This window comes from Molothrus ater, chromosome 13 (assembly GCF_012460135.2).
Source record: "Molothrus ater isolate BHLD 08-10-18 breed brown headed cowbird chromosome 13, BPBGC_Mater_1.1, whole genome shotgun sequence".
Classification (NCBI taxonomy): domain Eukaryota; kingdom Metazoa; phylum Chordata; class Aves; order Passeriformes; family Icteridae; genus Molothrus; species Molothrus ater.
In genome coordinates this window covers 8,315,342-8,328,860 of record NC_050490.2, presented here as the reverse complement: position 1 = coordinate 8,328,860, position 13,519 = coordinate 8,315,342, and the positions used below count along the sequence as shown (strand labels likewise).

The 13,519-nt window shown below is 46.7% G+C and overlaps 1 protein-coding gene across 1 annotated transcript in view; it reads right to left on the bottom strand.

Moving 5' to 3' along the window:
* ATOSA (atos homolog A) overlaps nt 1-13,158 on the bottom strand; it is a 48,239-nt gene extending 35,081 nt beyond the window's left edge. The window contains 2 exon segments of the mRNA XM_036389374.2: nt 12,394-12,682; nt 12,914-13,158. Coding sequence (XP_036245267.1) covers nt 12,394-12,409 — 16 coding nt within the window. The 5' untranslated portion in view covers nt 12,410-12,682; nt 12,914-13,158.
* Nucleotides 13,159-13,519: the final 361 nt, after the last annotated feature.

The window sequence follows — 13,519 nt, the reverse complement described above, 5'->3', positions numbered from 1 at the left end:
GTATAGGTGGGTTTCGAATCACCTTTCTCAGACAAACACCGCCAATAGCTGCCGACTACCCTGAGTTACACAGCTTGAACTTGTTTCACGCCTTGAAGCCTGTCCGGGCCGGTGCCACCGGCCTTCCAGCCTCCCCCCGCCGCTCCGCCCGGCCCCCTCCCCGGCACCCCGGGCCGTGCCGAGCCGTGCCGGGCCGTCCCGAGGCGCGGGGCTCGCTGCCGTACACACCTTCTCCGCTCGGCCCGGCGCTCCCGCAGCGAGCCCCGCAGCGCCGGCGCGGGCGGCTGGGTGCCCAGGGCATCCTCCACAAAGGAGGCAGAGTAGGGGCGCGCATAGCAACAGGGCCGGCCGCCGATTGGCCCCGCGGCCGAGCGCCGGCCCCTCGGCACGGCCCGGCCCGGCCCCCGCGCCCGCCCGCCCGGGCCAGGTGAGCGGGGCGGGCCCGCCGCACGCAAACCACCGGGGCCGCGCTCTCCAGCCGGGACCGGGCTGCGGGGAGGACGGCGGTGCCGACCCCGCGGAGGGGATGCCCAGGAGCCGCTCCCCTGCCCGGGCGCGCTGGCACCGCGCTCCCCGCAGCAGCAGCAGCGAGAGCAGCCGCTGCGTGTGTGTGTGTGTGTCTGTGCGCTGGCACTGCTCTCCCCGCAGCAGCAGCCGCTGTGTGTGTGTGTGTGTGTCTGTGCGCTGGCACTGCTCTCCCCGCAGCAGCCGCCGCTCTGTGTGTGTGTGTGTCTGTGCGCTGGCACCGCGCTGCCCGCAGCAGCCGCTGTGTGTGTGTGTGTGTCTGTGCGCTGGCACTGCTCTCCCCGCAGCAGCAGCGGCTGTGTGTGTGTGTGTGTCTGTGCGCTGGCACCGCGCTCCCCGCAGCGGCAGCCGCTCTGTGTGTGTGTGTGTGTGTCTGTGCGCTGGCACTGCTCTCCCCGCAGCAGCAGCCGCTGTGTGTGTGTGTGTGTGTGTGTGTGTCTGTGCGCTGGCACTGCTCTCCCCGCAGCAGCAGCCGCTGTGTGTGTGTCTGTGCGCTGACACCGCACACGCAATGTCCCCGCACAGCACCGCTCCGCAGAGCCAGCCCCAGCTGCGGGCTGTGAGGTGATGAATATTTACATCTGGAGCGGAAAAAGCTTGCCAGGCAGCACCAGCCAAGTTCCCACCGCTCTTTTTCCACTGCTCAGCCCAGTCAGGAGTGGCTCGGCCGCCTCACTCCTGTGACCCTCGCCGAGCACACAATGGGAGCAGGATCCAGCTCTCCTTGCACTACTGCAGCTCTTACTTCAGTGTTTGTAATGGGCACTTCTGAGGACTAATTTATGAGGTTGTTTCAAGAGGGTAGTCTCAAAACAACATGTGCTATTTTAGATATAGTCTAAACAATGTACTGGCTACGTTAAACAATTTCATCCAGCTCTGACATATTTACAAGTATTAAAGTCAGATGACAGTACCATATTAACATAATCAGTGCAAAAAACCTATCTCACTCCCAGCCTAACCACATCACAAAGCAAGACTAAAACCCTTGTTCTGTAATTAGCTACCATGAAACTATGAAAAGTCCAGATCAAACTAGACTACACAACCACCTTCAAAATCCAGTACCACTCACTAACCCATTCAAGAGCATGGAAAACATGCCACTTCACAAAATTACTTTTCCCCACTCACAGTTTACATACCAGTATAATTTAGCTGTGGTTGCAAGAAATCACAATCTACACAAAAATTTTAAGTAGACATTTTATCTGAGGAAGGTCAGATACCTCTTAGTAGTTGGCCCATTTAAAGATCCCACATACAGATAGTGCCTTACAGAGAGTTAAGATGCAAAAAAATACCATTTCATTAGTCACTGACATTCAAGCTTCCTGTATATTTTATTTTACCTGTCTGCTTTCCAAGTATTTTTCCTTCATGGAACATTTACTTCTACAAAAACAACTGTCGTTCGCACAGTCTGAAAAAGCAATTTCAGGTTTTCTTAATCAAGCAACTACCTAGCATTTGAGAAAAGTACTCAGATGATTTTCTATAAAACAGTTATTCAGTATCTACAGGAGGAACGGGAGGGGTAAGAGGAATATTTATCACATTAGTAAACATGGTATGTTTAGTTTTGCTAACAAGAGGCAGGAGCAAACGCCCGAGTCAATTCCCGCAGAGGCCAGCAGAGACAGCATTTGGGAGTCACCAGCTGTTTTTACAGGCCAGCTAACAATTTTTTAGTGATGAGCAGCTGTCTCTAGCTGATGGGCATACCTACCCACCACACTGCTCCTCAACAGTCTCCCCACACTGCACTACTGCACTGCAACCACAAAGATCCTTTTCACACCAGATATTCTTCAAGTACAGTAAAAGCAGGGCAGTTTGTTGACACTCCAGCTTTTAAGGTTACAGTCCTAAACTAGCTGTAGGTACACTGAGCTGAGCTCTGTGCCTGTTTGTGGATGAACAGCCCAGAAGTGAATGCGTCCAGCCAAATAACATGCTAAATTTATAAACTGCAATATTAGATATTCTACCAAAACAAAACCTACCTTGAAGGACATTACTCATTTATTGGATCTCTCATGCTCCCACAAATTCCAGAAGCACAAGATACTTTACATGAGAATATGGTAGCACACAGGACTTTATCCTAGGCTGCATACTTCACCACCATAAAGTCCCTGCACTTCAAATACTATTACCATGCTCGCTGTTCTCTGCAAAATGACAGGCAATAATCAAGATAACCAGACTGTATTTTAACCCACCTTCTGCCACAAATAAAATAACACTTCTAAAAATGAAAAAGGTGAGGTCTTCATAACTGTGGATTTTAACCCAACACTCTGGAAGTAAGCAGCCTTACACATTCCATAAAGCAGGAAATCAGAGCCAAGCATGGTTCATCTCAGTATCAAGTGAATTACACATCAATTCAGAAGCACTTGCCAATAGACATAATTGGCATCATCCCTACATTATAAAAACACTCAACTTCAACCTTTGAATGACCATGCCAAAGCACAGGTTGTCTAGTAATGAGCCAGTTCAGAAAAACACTCTAATTCAGGTGCCAGCCCTCCCTTGTGCAGGAAAAGCAAGGTGTGCATGTGACCCCTAAGGAGCAAAGCCTAAGTGACTCCATAGCACCTTATGTTTACACAGCCTAGTCATGGAGACAAGCTAAAAATAAAAATACACTTCTACTAACACATCCCTTCCTTGAAACAAACATTCTGGATTGAGTTACTAATTTGCAGAACACAAAACCACCAAGTGCTCTCATGTAGACTGCTTTATTCCCTTTCTCCCAGTACAGATGCTCAATTCCTCAGAACAAAGCTGAGGTCAGTTCTTGATGCTTGCAGTGCATGTTAAAGAGATGGTTAGACACACCACTCACACTCTGTGTATAGCTTTCCCCTTACTTATGCTCAAATTTCTTGAGTGAGAAAGGCTACATACAGTCCACAGTACACCTAGAGAAGCTGAAAGCATCAGATGCTAACATCCCACTATGATTTTTAAATCAAACAAAGATTAAAACCAAATAGCTGCTCAAATTTCATACTAGTAACTTACACAAGAATGAATTTTGCCAGTTTACTAAAAGTGTCCTAATACATTTATAAAAGGTCACTCCATCTTCTCAACATGAGGATGGGATGAAAGAACATACAATGCACCATCAAGCACCATAACTTTCATCTCTAGTGGATCCAAAATACTTTCTCATACAAAGTTGTTAATTCAGCAAGGCTCTCGTAGCAAACATCCAGAGGCAGCACAATAACAGCCAGTCATGACTGGCCTAAGTGCTTGGTGCAAGGTGAGCCAGGTGAGCATTCTAGCAGTTTTACATTGAACTTTGCCTTCAGACATTTCCAGCATTATCAGCTATTCCTCCTGTTTCACCTGAACTAGCTATTTGGTTTTACTCCTCCACTTTTTACCAGCAAACTCCTCAGAGGGGTCCTCCACAGCTTGCTTGTGTTAGCATGGTGTAGGCAGTTACACCATGAGTACTACTGCTAGTACAGCTATGGCTGCATTACTCAAGGTGGAGGATAGACTCCTCCAATTCTAGCTCTCCAGATACTTTGTTTCTCATGGTTTCCCCACAGTAAACAAAATTCCTCTGGTGAATCAAATAGTGCTTCAAAAGGAAGAAGCTGCTTCCCCCTCTGATTAAAACAAAGCAAAGTCATACTTTTCACTAAAAGGTAACTGAAGTGGGAAAACTTTCTATATATAGAAAATATACTTGAAGATAAATTTTAAAGACATTTACAGCAGAGAAAAAAGGGTTTTTACCTTTGAACAGCGTGAGTGTTGGTATCAATCCCTTTGACCTAACTGCATTCCCAGTCCATGCTGACCTTCACAATTTTGTCCCTGTGCAGCTCCTATTGATAGGAAACTCCTCCTCTTTTATTCCACATCAATGTAATATTTACTGAAGTTCTTCCCTTCTTAATGCAACTATTCTCTTCTAACTCTTCTCTCTTACCCTCAAATTCACTACTTAATGAAAATTTAAAAATAAAGAACAAGTAAATAAAAGTCTTGAAGATTCAGATCTAACATGCAAAGGAAATGCACCAGTGTGTTGTGTACTTATGACTTTACAGAAAACTGCATATAAAAAAAGCATCAGCTCAACATATCAAAACTTCACTCTCTGTTAACACAGAAGTTATGGCAAGGAGCCATCACAGACACTTACTCAGATACTGCTCTTACAGACCCTCTCTGCCCCCCCCCAAGCCTGCAAACAAAGCCTTCCACCAAACTTGCTGACCTGCCTGGAAGTGTGAGTTTGAGCCATGGTTTGTTTCACTGGCGTTGCTGGGCTGGTGCCCTGGCAGGGAATCAAGCAGAACAATACCTGGCAGGGGAGAAGGGCTTCCCATTGCTCTGAAAAAAAAGCAGGCTGACCACAGCAGCTCTTCCTGCACCTCTCCTTCTCCTTCCCTTGTCCCTCAGAAGAAACCAGCTGCCTCTCTACCACCTCCCATTGCTAACTGTACTGAGGATATGAAATAATACTTGCCACCTTCAATTCTACTGAAGTTCTGTGTCTCTTTTTGCCCTTCCTGCCCCCATTACACAAAACAAGTTGATACTTGCACAGCATCCTGAGAAAGAAGCTTGATTTGTTACAGCACAGAGAAGTGTGAAATATGTCCTAGAAATCCTGTAGGCTCATTAGTGGGCAAAAGGAATCCCTGCATACACAGCAAGCACCATTAAGAGGTTAAATTAGCACAAGCAGTCACCTGCTCATAGACTCCCTAAAGTAGTTCACTATCCAAAATGGACTTACTTAACAACCTGGTTCCCAAGGATCTTGATGGAAAAAAGATCACTAACTTGTGTAATGTAAAACAGATGACATTGCTCACGTGCAACCAGAGTCCCTATTTCAGATATATTCTCTCTTTTTTATGCCTCAGAAGAAAATCCAACTTGTTTTTTTCCTTGGAAAAAGCCAATGGGTTTGGGAAATGCACTGATCATTGCTAAGAGGAAAGCTTAGCTGCCCCATGGTTACTGGTACTACATACCTGCACAGAGAGACACTGCATGCCTGCCCATGAAAGAAAAGTGGTCAAACCAAAATAAATGTGTATGGGGGGGAAGAACTCCCCTTACTGCCCCTGAAAAAACAAAGTTGTTCAGAAGATTTCTCAGTGAGGCTGTTTTGTTTGCCTTTATTCATTATAAGGACTCTTACAATCAGCACAGACATGAAATGCCATTAGTATTTCGTGTATGCAGAGTGCTCCCTCCCTGTGTGTTCAGCTGCCTGACACACAGCTCCCTCTCCAAATTATCCCCAAGAACATCCTCACACTACCCTATTACATCTTTGCATTTTGAGTCAATGGGATGTTGTAATACCATCCCAGACAGCAACTTGAACCAGCTTTGATCCCAAAGCTAGCATGAAAAATCACCAGCCAAAGAACTAGACAGGCCCATTTAACATAGAAGGAAATGTATTAGTACAAGTGAGTTGGTCTTGACTTGGTCAGATTAACTCTGAAATGTTAAGAAAAGATGGAGAATTTTCATGACTTACAATTCAATTATTCTGTTTACAAGTAGCCTTTGTAAAAAAAAAAAAAAAATCTCTTCCAATCTCAGTACAGCTCTGATTGCAGAGCAAGAATAACTCACATGGCTTCAGCCATGTGCTTGTAGCTGTAGTCATGCCACCCTGCACGAGACCAGCAGAAAAGGAATAGGTAATGAAAGTGAAGTCTTCCAAAGTCCAGCTACCTACCCAGGTCCAAGAGGCACTCTTCTGTATTTGCATTCATCATGAATTGCCTACTTATACATGGAGTTTTAGTACTGGGTAGTACAAAGGTAACCATGCAACTGTACATGCACTTCTAAAACAATTTTAACTTAAAAACTGGCTTCTGTCTAAACATTAAATTTAAATGACCTGCAAAGACTGAACAATTTACCACTTCCTTGAAAGACAATGATGTGAGACACTTTCAAAAATCTAAAAAACATAGTTTATCAAGTATTACATTGGAATGGAGACAATAACTACCACTATATTTACAGTTAAACTGCAAGACCTTATGGACTAAAAGAATAGCTGGACTGTTACCTTAAACTCATTGCTGAAAAGATAAAAGGTTATGGCTATTTCTCCACCAGTAAATGGCTGCTATTAGTAGAAGTCCATCAAAATACCAAAGAAACATTTTACAAACAGTGAAGCAGACAGAGCAAGTTCTTTTAACAAATGTCATATAGCTGGTTTGTTCTCGTCAGTAACTCTGTTTTCACTGAAGACTTCTAATTTTAATAAGTAGAATTTCATTTGGCAGCAAACTCTTGTCTCTCATGAGAATCTGTATTTATAAATGTTAGCTTATTTTTAAAAACATTTAGAAGCTGGCAGACCTCAGATCCAATAATAATGTCAACACTGCCCTTAACAGCAAAGTCCAACCTAATATGTTTCACCCCAGGGATCTGAACTGACATGCCAGAGTTTCTCACTGCAGCAAGTAAAGAAAATGGTCAGAAGGGTCAGTTTATATATTCCAAGCCTATGGACTTGGCATATCCACAGTCCCCAAAATATCCACCTAAATGCCACTCCAGCAGCATCTCTTTTAGCAACAGCTAAAGGCAGCTAATATGGGCAACACCAACAAACTACAAAAAAAATGGCAAAGTTGTTACCAGGATGGTTCTCTCTGAGAAACAGGTGTGCCATGAACTCTCACTGCTGAACAATGATAAAAGCATCCTTGCAATCTAAGAAATACTTTTACAACAAGAAGACTTGCCTTGCTGTCAATAGCTAGGTACGAATTGCAGAACAGGTAAGAAAACTAAGCTGGCATTTCATATTAAAACCTGAGATTTTCCATTCTATAACTAAATATACTTAAATTTTTTGGTGCCTAACATTTAAAAAAAGTTAAGCACCTAAAAGCTAAGAATTCTTCCAAGTTAAATATTTGAGGTAGAAATTTAATAAAAAGAGAGTTTATACTGCCATTTTTCAGGTGCAAGGACAGAACTGTATTGACAGCATCTAGACTCCACCCTCAATTAAAAAACAAAGGCTTGTGTTCCTGTTCACTCATATCCTGTATCTATATGTTATCTGTTCTCAGGACAAATCTGCTCTCCCCAAAGATTAGAGCTGGACGGCCCATTAAAGGAACGTGAGTGCAGTACCTGTCAGCTTGCTTGGCTCGGTGGGGTTTTTACCCTGAGCAGTTCCAGGTGTTGTTTCTCTCTGAGAACAAGCAGGTTGTATCTGCCAGCCATGCAGGCAGGAGGAGCAGGCTCCCGGCACACGCAGCTGGCCACACGTGCCCTGTTTGCCCGGGGGCTTCCTGGGGCAGGCACAGCGTCAGCCCAGCTCATCAGCACCCAACCTGCACTTACCTGTGGCAAGCCAGCCCCAGGCACTGCCCCAACGCCTCTGGAGTGACAGCTCCTCCAGCAGGAAGCAGCTCATTTCCACTTTATTACTTTGTTGACTGCCTGCATCATTCTGCCGTGGAAAACTTTAAATGCTTTGTGACATTTCACTGAGAAGATACTACAAAATTAAAGTGTCTGGATCATGGTTCAATATAGGACACTAAAACAACACTCATCCTTTTTCAATATATATTTTCACTTCCTAATCTGCATACTCTGTAGCACATTATCTTTGCTAAAAGTTTTCCATAACATCTTCACCAGTTAATATAGGGCATATTTTATGCTTATAAAAACAAGGGCCTTACCCACATCTCCTAAATTAACAACCAACTCCACAACTGAACACACTGGTTCAGCTCACTTCCCCCGAGTCCCATGCCTCCTCATCCTTCCTCCTAAGAATCTAAATTCCATCAACTGTTCATTAATCTCTCCTCCAGCTTTCCCCACAGACAGATCCCAAAATGCCTCAGCAATGTTTCCCACAGGAGGCAGTAAACAGACTTTTGCTGAACCAAGAGTTACCTCTTTCCACACCAACCCACCAAGTAATGTGGCAGAAGTTCCTTAACCCAGTTACTACAAACAGACCCTGAGGCACATATCCAAGTTTGACTTGCAAAGAAGGAAGGAGAAGACAAAAAGCAATCTTCAGTCTGCTTGTTCCTCTCTGGTAGACAGAAAGTCATTTCTGTAAATTAGGATAATCTCAAGGAGGGAATTAATGCTTCAGAAAGTAAGAAAGGACTGCTTTTTGTTTAATTTGTACATGAAACCAAAATAGTTTCTACACAGAGAACACACATAGAGGAATAAACAAAGCAAGGCAATAAGAAAGTAAGAAAAGACTAAAATAAGGTGATAAAAACCAGCCAGCATGCATTTAGAGACAAACAAGCCTGTCCTTCTCCTTTAACTGATCATTCATGCAATGAGGGGGAGGGAGGAGGAAGGAGCAATAACTCCCAGCTATTTAGACTATAGCAAAACTTTTGATGTCTTGTAACATTTCCACAGTAAAATATGACTATAATGTAGATTCATCTAAACCACAAGATGTTTTCCAGTTGTGCACCAAGTGTACTCTAAGAGTACATAACAAGCCTTCTGAGTTTGGCAGCAAGCTATCACCCTGACATTATGCAATGTTTTCATTAATGCTGATGGTGAAACAGTGTGTTTATACAGTTTATGAACAAAGCTGAGCTGGAAAACTTTGCAAGCACTCTGCTACGAAGCCTTATTCTGTCTTCCAAACTCAATAAACTGCCGAACTGACCAGAAGTCATTAGAACGAAGTTCAATAGAAGCAAGAGCAAAGCTCTGTACTTGAGAAAGGAAACAGCAGTCCAAACATGCAGCACGAAGCAGCTGACTAGGCAGCTGTACTGCAGAAACCAAATCGTGATGATATCATGGATCAAAGCCAGGTAACCTGATATGTTGTTACTGCAGAAAGAAAAAAAACCCAAAAAACAACCAAAACTATCCCCAAACTCAAACATCACTCCAAAAACATTGTATGTAAGAAAGGGAGATAAATAATTCTTCTCCCTGGCACCAGTGGAGCCTCAGCTGAAGAACCACGACCACTGTATTTTAAGATGCCTCAACAGTTCAGTTTAAGCACAGGGAAGGTAAAGCTGAGCAGCAGCCACCAGTACTTGAGTTACTGTGTTCCCTAGACCCAGTACAGACAGTTCTGGGAATGTGCTCAGAGCAGCCACTGTCCTCCCACACCCAAACCCCACCTGAGGGCCATGTCCTGAGTGATGCTCATGAGGTACATCCTGGGAGTGCCCCATGCCTTTGCCTGGCAAAGGAATAAGTCCACATTTTTACCTGCACTTTCGAAGCTCTCTTCCTGCTCTCCCTCACCCACAGAACTGCTCTGCAGGTTTGCCATGCAGAGCTCCATATTCCATCCCCTCCACACTGCTCTCACACATTACATATCTGTACCTGCAATTTTCCAACTTTCCCTCCTATACAGGGAGGTAAGTACCTCAGGGCCAAATTCCCATGTTTTGTTCATTTCTGTCCCTCCCTCTCACCTCCTTAAATTTAAACATTCTGTAGCACTTCCCACTGATAAAACAGTTGCACATTTAGATCTCCTCTCTCCTCTCCTGCATGATCCATCTTTGCTGGGGATAACAAGAACCTTACTGGTAGTTCAGCAAAGGCTAAACCACACCTCTCCCAATGTGCCTGGGCATTAAAATCTTCAGTGCAGTGCTGAGTTAAATTCTAACAAGAACTGCATCCCTCTGCTCCAAATTGATTCTGATATAATTATTTGTAAGAACAACAAAAAAAAACCCAACACATTGCAAGCCTGTTTAAAGTCTGCTTCTTTATGCTTCACTTGGGGTGTGAACTTACAGTCTTCTCAGGATTTTGAGGCTCTGTAGAGCAGTGAAACCTGTGGCAAGCTGAGTGGTCTGCCTCTCCTCTGCCCTTTGCTATTAATCTGCGACGATTGGAAGCAGGTGACCGCACACTTGACTGCTTGTGTCCTGTGCTACAGCTGCTATGCAGAAAGCAGCACATGTAAACATTTGCATGATTCGTGCCTCCTAAGAGTCTCTGTGGGCTGCACATGGCATTTAGGCAGCACTTTCACAACCCCCTTTGTGCATGGTATTGCTCTGCTGTATTAGCACACAGTTAAGCTGGAGGGATCCACTAAAATGGCTGGAGATACCCTCCCACGTTTGGTAAGAACCATTATTTACTTCAAGACTTTTGTTAATTATCTTAGAACAATTTCAAGACATAACTTCTGAAGGATTTGGCCCAGTTCATGGTAAACACTTTACACTGTATAAGAATCTCAATTTATTATCTCCCAGCTTACAGGAAAAAAAAAAAAGAAAAAAAACTCCCACAAAAAATACCCCAGTAACCTAATAACTTGCTCTCTGTACAAGTTTGGTTCCCTCCACACCAGGCTGGTTAAAAAAGGCATCTGATCACTTATCATACAGCAACTGAAAATGTTTGCAGTGTTCTAACTCCTTCTGCCTAAAAATTAAAGAAAGGAATACACAAAGGTTATGTAGATGTTGAACTGCTAGATTAGAACATATTAAAGCTGCAAATATTGACTTGCGTTTTACCTGGCTATTTTGAAATGTAATTTCACCCTGACAGTAAACAATTTTCAAACTTCAGTGTCTGGTATTAAAATCTAAAGATCCTACAAACAACCAGCCTTGCTGCAGTAGATGGTGTGAAGCTTTAAGCAGTTAAGAAACAAGGAAGAAAGCAATGAGAAAGGCCCATTTCAAAACCATAACACTTAAACCCCATTAATTTATGATTACTGTACTATCTGTGCTATCATCACACCATATAATCCTTGCAGCACATACAAACAAGAAATCCACCTGAGAGTGGTCATGTATGCAGTGTCGCTATTAGCAAACATGTCATTAACAAACCTAATTAAGATGTGTATGTCATGTAAGTGTTAGTATTTAATACACGAATATCTGAGCTATATAAAAGTGTTTCTCAAAACACCAAAGTGATTATAACAGAAATAGAACATGTTTTTAAACTGAAAGGAACCAGATAATCAATAGAATCATCAAAACTTTAGGAAACATGGATTATTGTTTTTAATTAACATTCGGAATACGACGATGAGCACTTCTAAGATTTTCTTAAAAAATATCTTGCTTTAACACGAACCAATTATCACTGCTCTGTGGATCAAAATAGAAGTCATGACATATTTCCAACTCTAGGGGCATCAGCAGCTGTTGCTATACGGCAAAAGAGCTCAAGTGTTATAAACATATACGTAGACTGCCGTCTTGATTTTTCTGTAAAACCAGATGTCAGTAATCCGATAAGGTGTAACCAAATAATCGTGAAAAATTTATATTTCACCATGCTTGTAAAGAAATATCTCCATTATAACTGGGGGAAAAAGCACTGTCAGTTTATAAAACAACACAGATGTAAGTTATGGTTATTTTCAGGGTGTTTTTCAGCTATATTTGGATATTTCTGTACATCTGCTGGCTTTGTCTGTCGATGCCCGATTTGCCTTTGACCGACTCTCAGCTCAGCACTGCAGGACTGTGCTAACGAGCCGGCTGTGTCTGACACACGAACTGCAGCATTCCCACAGCAAAAGCACTTGGCTACGGCGTTTGTCTCCTTCCATCCAGCCGAGACAATGGGAAGCCGAAGGGCAGGCAGGACACGGGGCTGGAACCCCCCTTGGCGGGTCACCCTCCGCATCCCACTCCCACTGGCAGTTCCCGAGCTGAGCCCGAGTACCTGGATTCCTTCCCACCCCCCAAAATGACAGGGGAGGGGGGCAAGGAAATAGAGCGATAACATCGAAGCCAACCACCGGGCTACTTCTAATCCTACAGACAAAACAAACAAAACGAAATGTACTGATAAGCCCTTTACCTCGTTCCGGCTTCATCTTCCCTGCTGCCTCAGCGAGGTCTGACAGGGCCGAGGTGCCGGTGCCGCTGTCCCCGCGGAGCCGGGCTGTGGCTGCCCCGGCCGGCGGTGTCACTGTGGCCCCGGCAGCGGGCACGGCCGGCGGGAGGCGGCCCCGCCGCTACGGCAGCTGGGCCGGCGGGCGGGCGGGCTGGCGGCGGCCGGCCGGGGGAGGCTGCGCGCCGGCGGCCTCTGCCCGCGCCCGGCCAGGGTGTCCTTCCGTGACACGGCGCCGCGCGGGGCTATTTATAACCTGCCGGGGAAAAAAATCCCACAACAACAGACCTCAGCTCACCCCCGGCCGCGCCGGCTCTGAGTCACCGCGGCCCCGTGCGACGGCAGCCCCTGCCGGAGTCCCCTCCCTCCTGCCCGCCCGCCCGCCTGCCCCGAGGAAGGCAGCGAGCGGCCCCCCGCCCGCCCCGTCGGGGCCGCGGCCCCCGCCCCGTCACGGGCCGGCGGCTGGCGGCGGGGGGCTGCGCCGCACCTTCATCCCCGGCCCCGCTGCTGCCGCCCGGGCTGCCGGGCCGTGCCCCCGCGCTGCGCCCCGGTCACACAGGCCGCCCCGCCCGCCCAGCGCTGCTCTCCATGGCTCTGCCTCCGGCCCTGCCTCCTCCTCCTCCTCGCCGCTGACTAACTCCCCTCCTCTCCGCCGGGCACTCCCCGCCTCCCGCCGAGCGGGGCACACACATCACAGCCCGGCGGCGGGCACGGCACGGCACGGCAGGGCAGGCAGAGTGAGCCGGGGCAGCGCAGCTCGGCCACGGGTACCCGCCACACTCGGCCGCCAACGCGGGGAGGGGGGGACCACGACCACCGCCCGCCGGGACCGCGGGCCCCGCTGCGCCCGCCCCGCGCCGCGCTCATCCCGCCCCCGGGCGGGCCTGCCCGGCCCACCGCCGCCCCACGTGCCGCACGGCGGCCAATGCCCCGCGCCCGCCCGCCCGCCGTCGAGCAGCTCGGTTGTCACAGCAACAAAGCGCGGCCACGGCTCGGTACGGTCCGGTCCGGTCCCGCCCGGAGTGCGGTCCCTGCTGCCCGGGACACCCGTGCCCTGCGCTGCAAACGGCGCCGCTGGTTTGTGGGTTTGCGC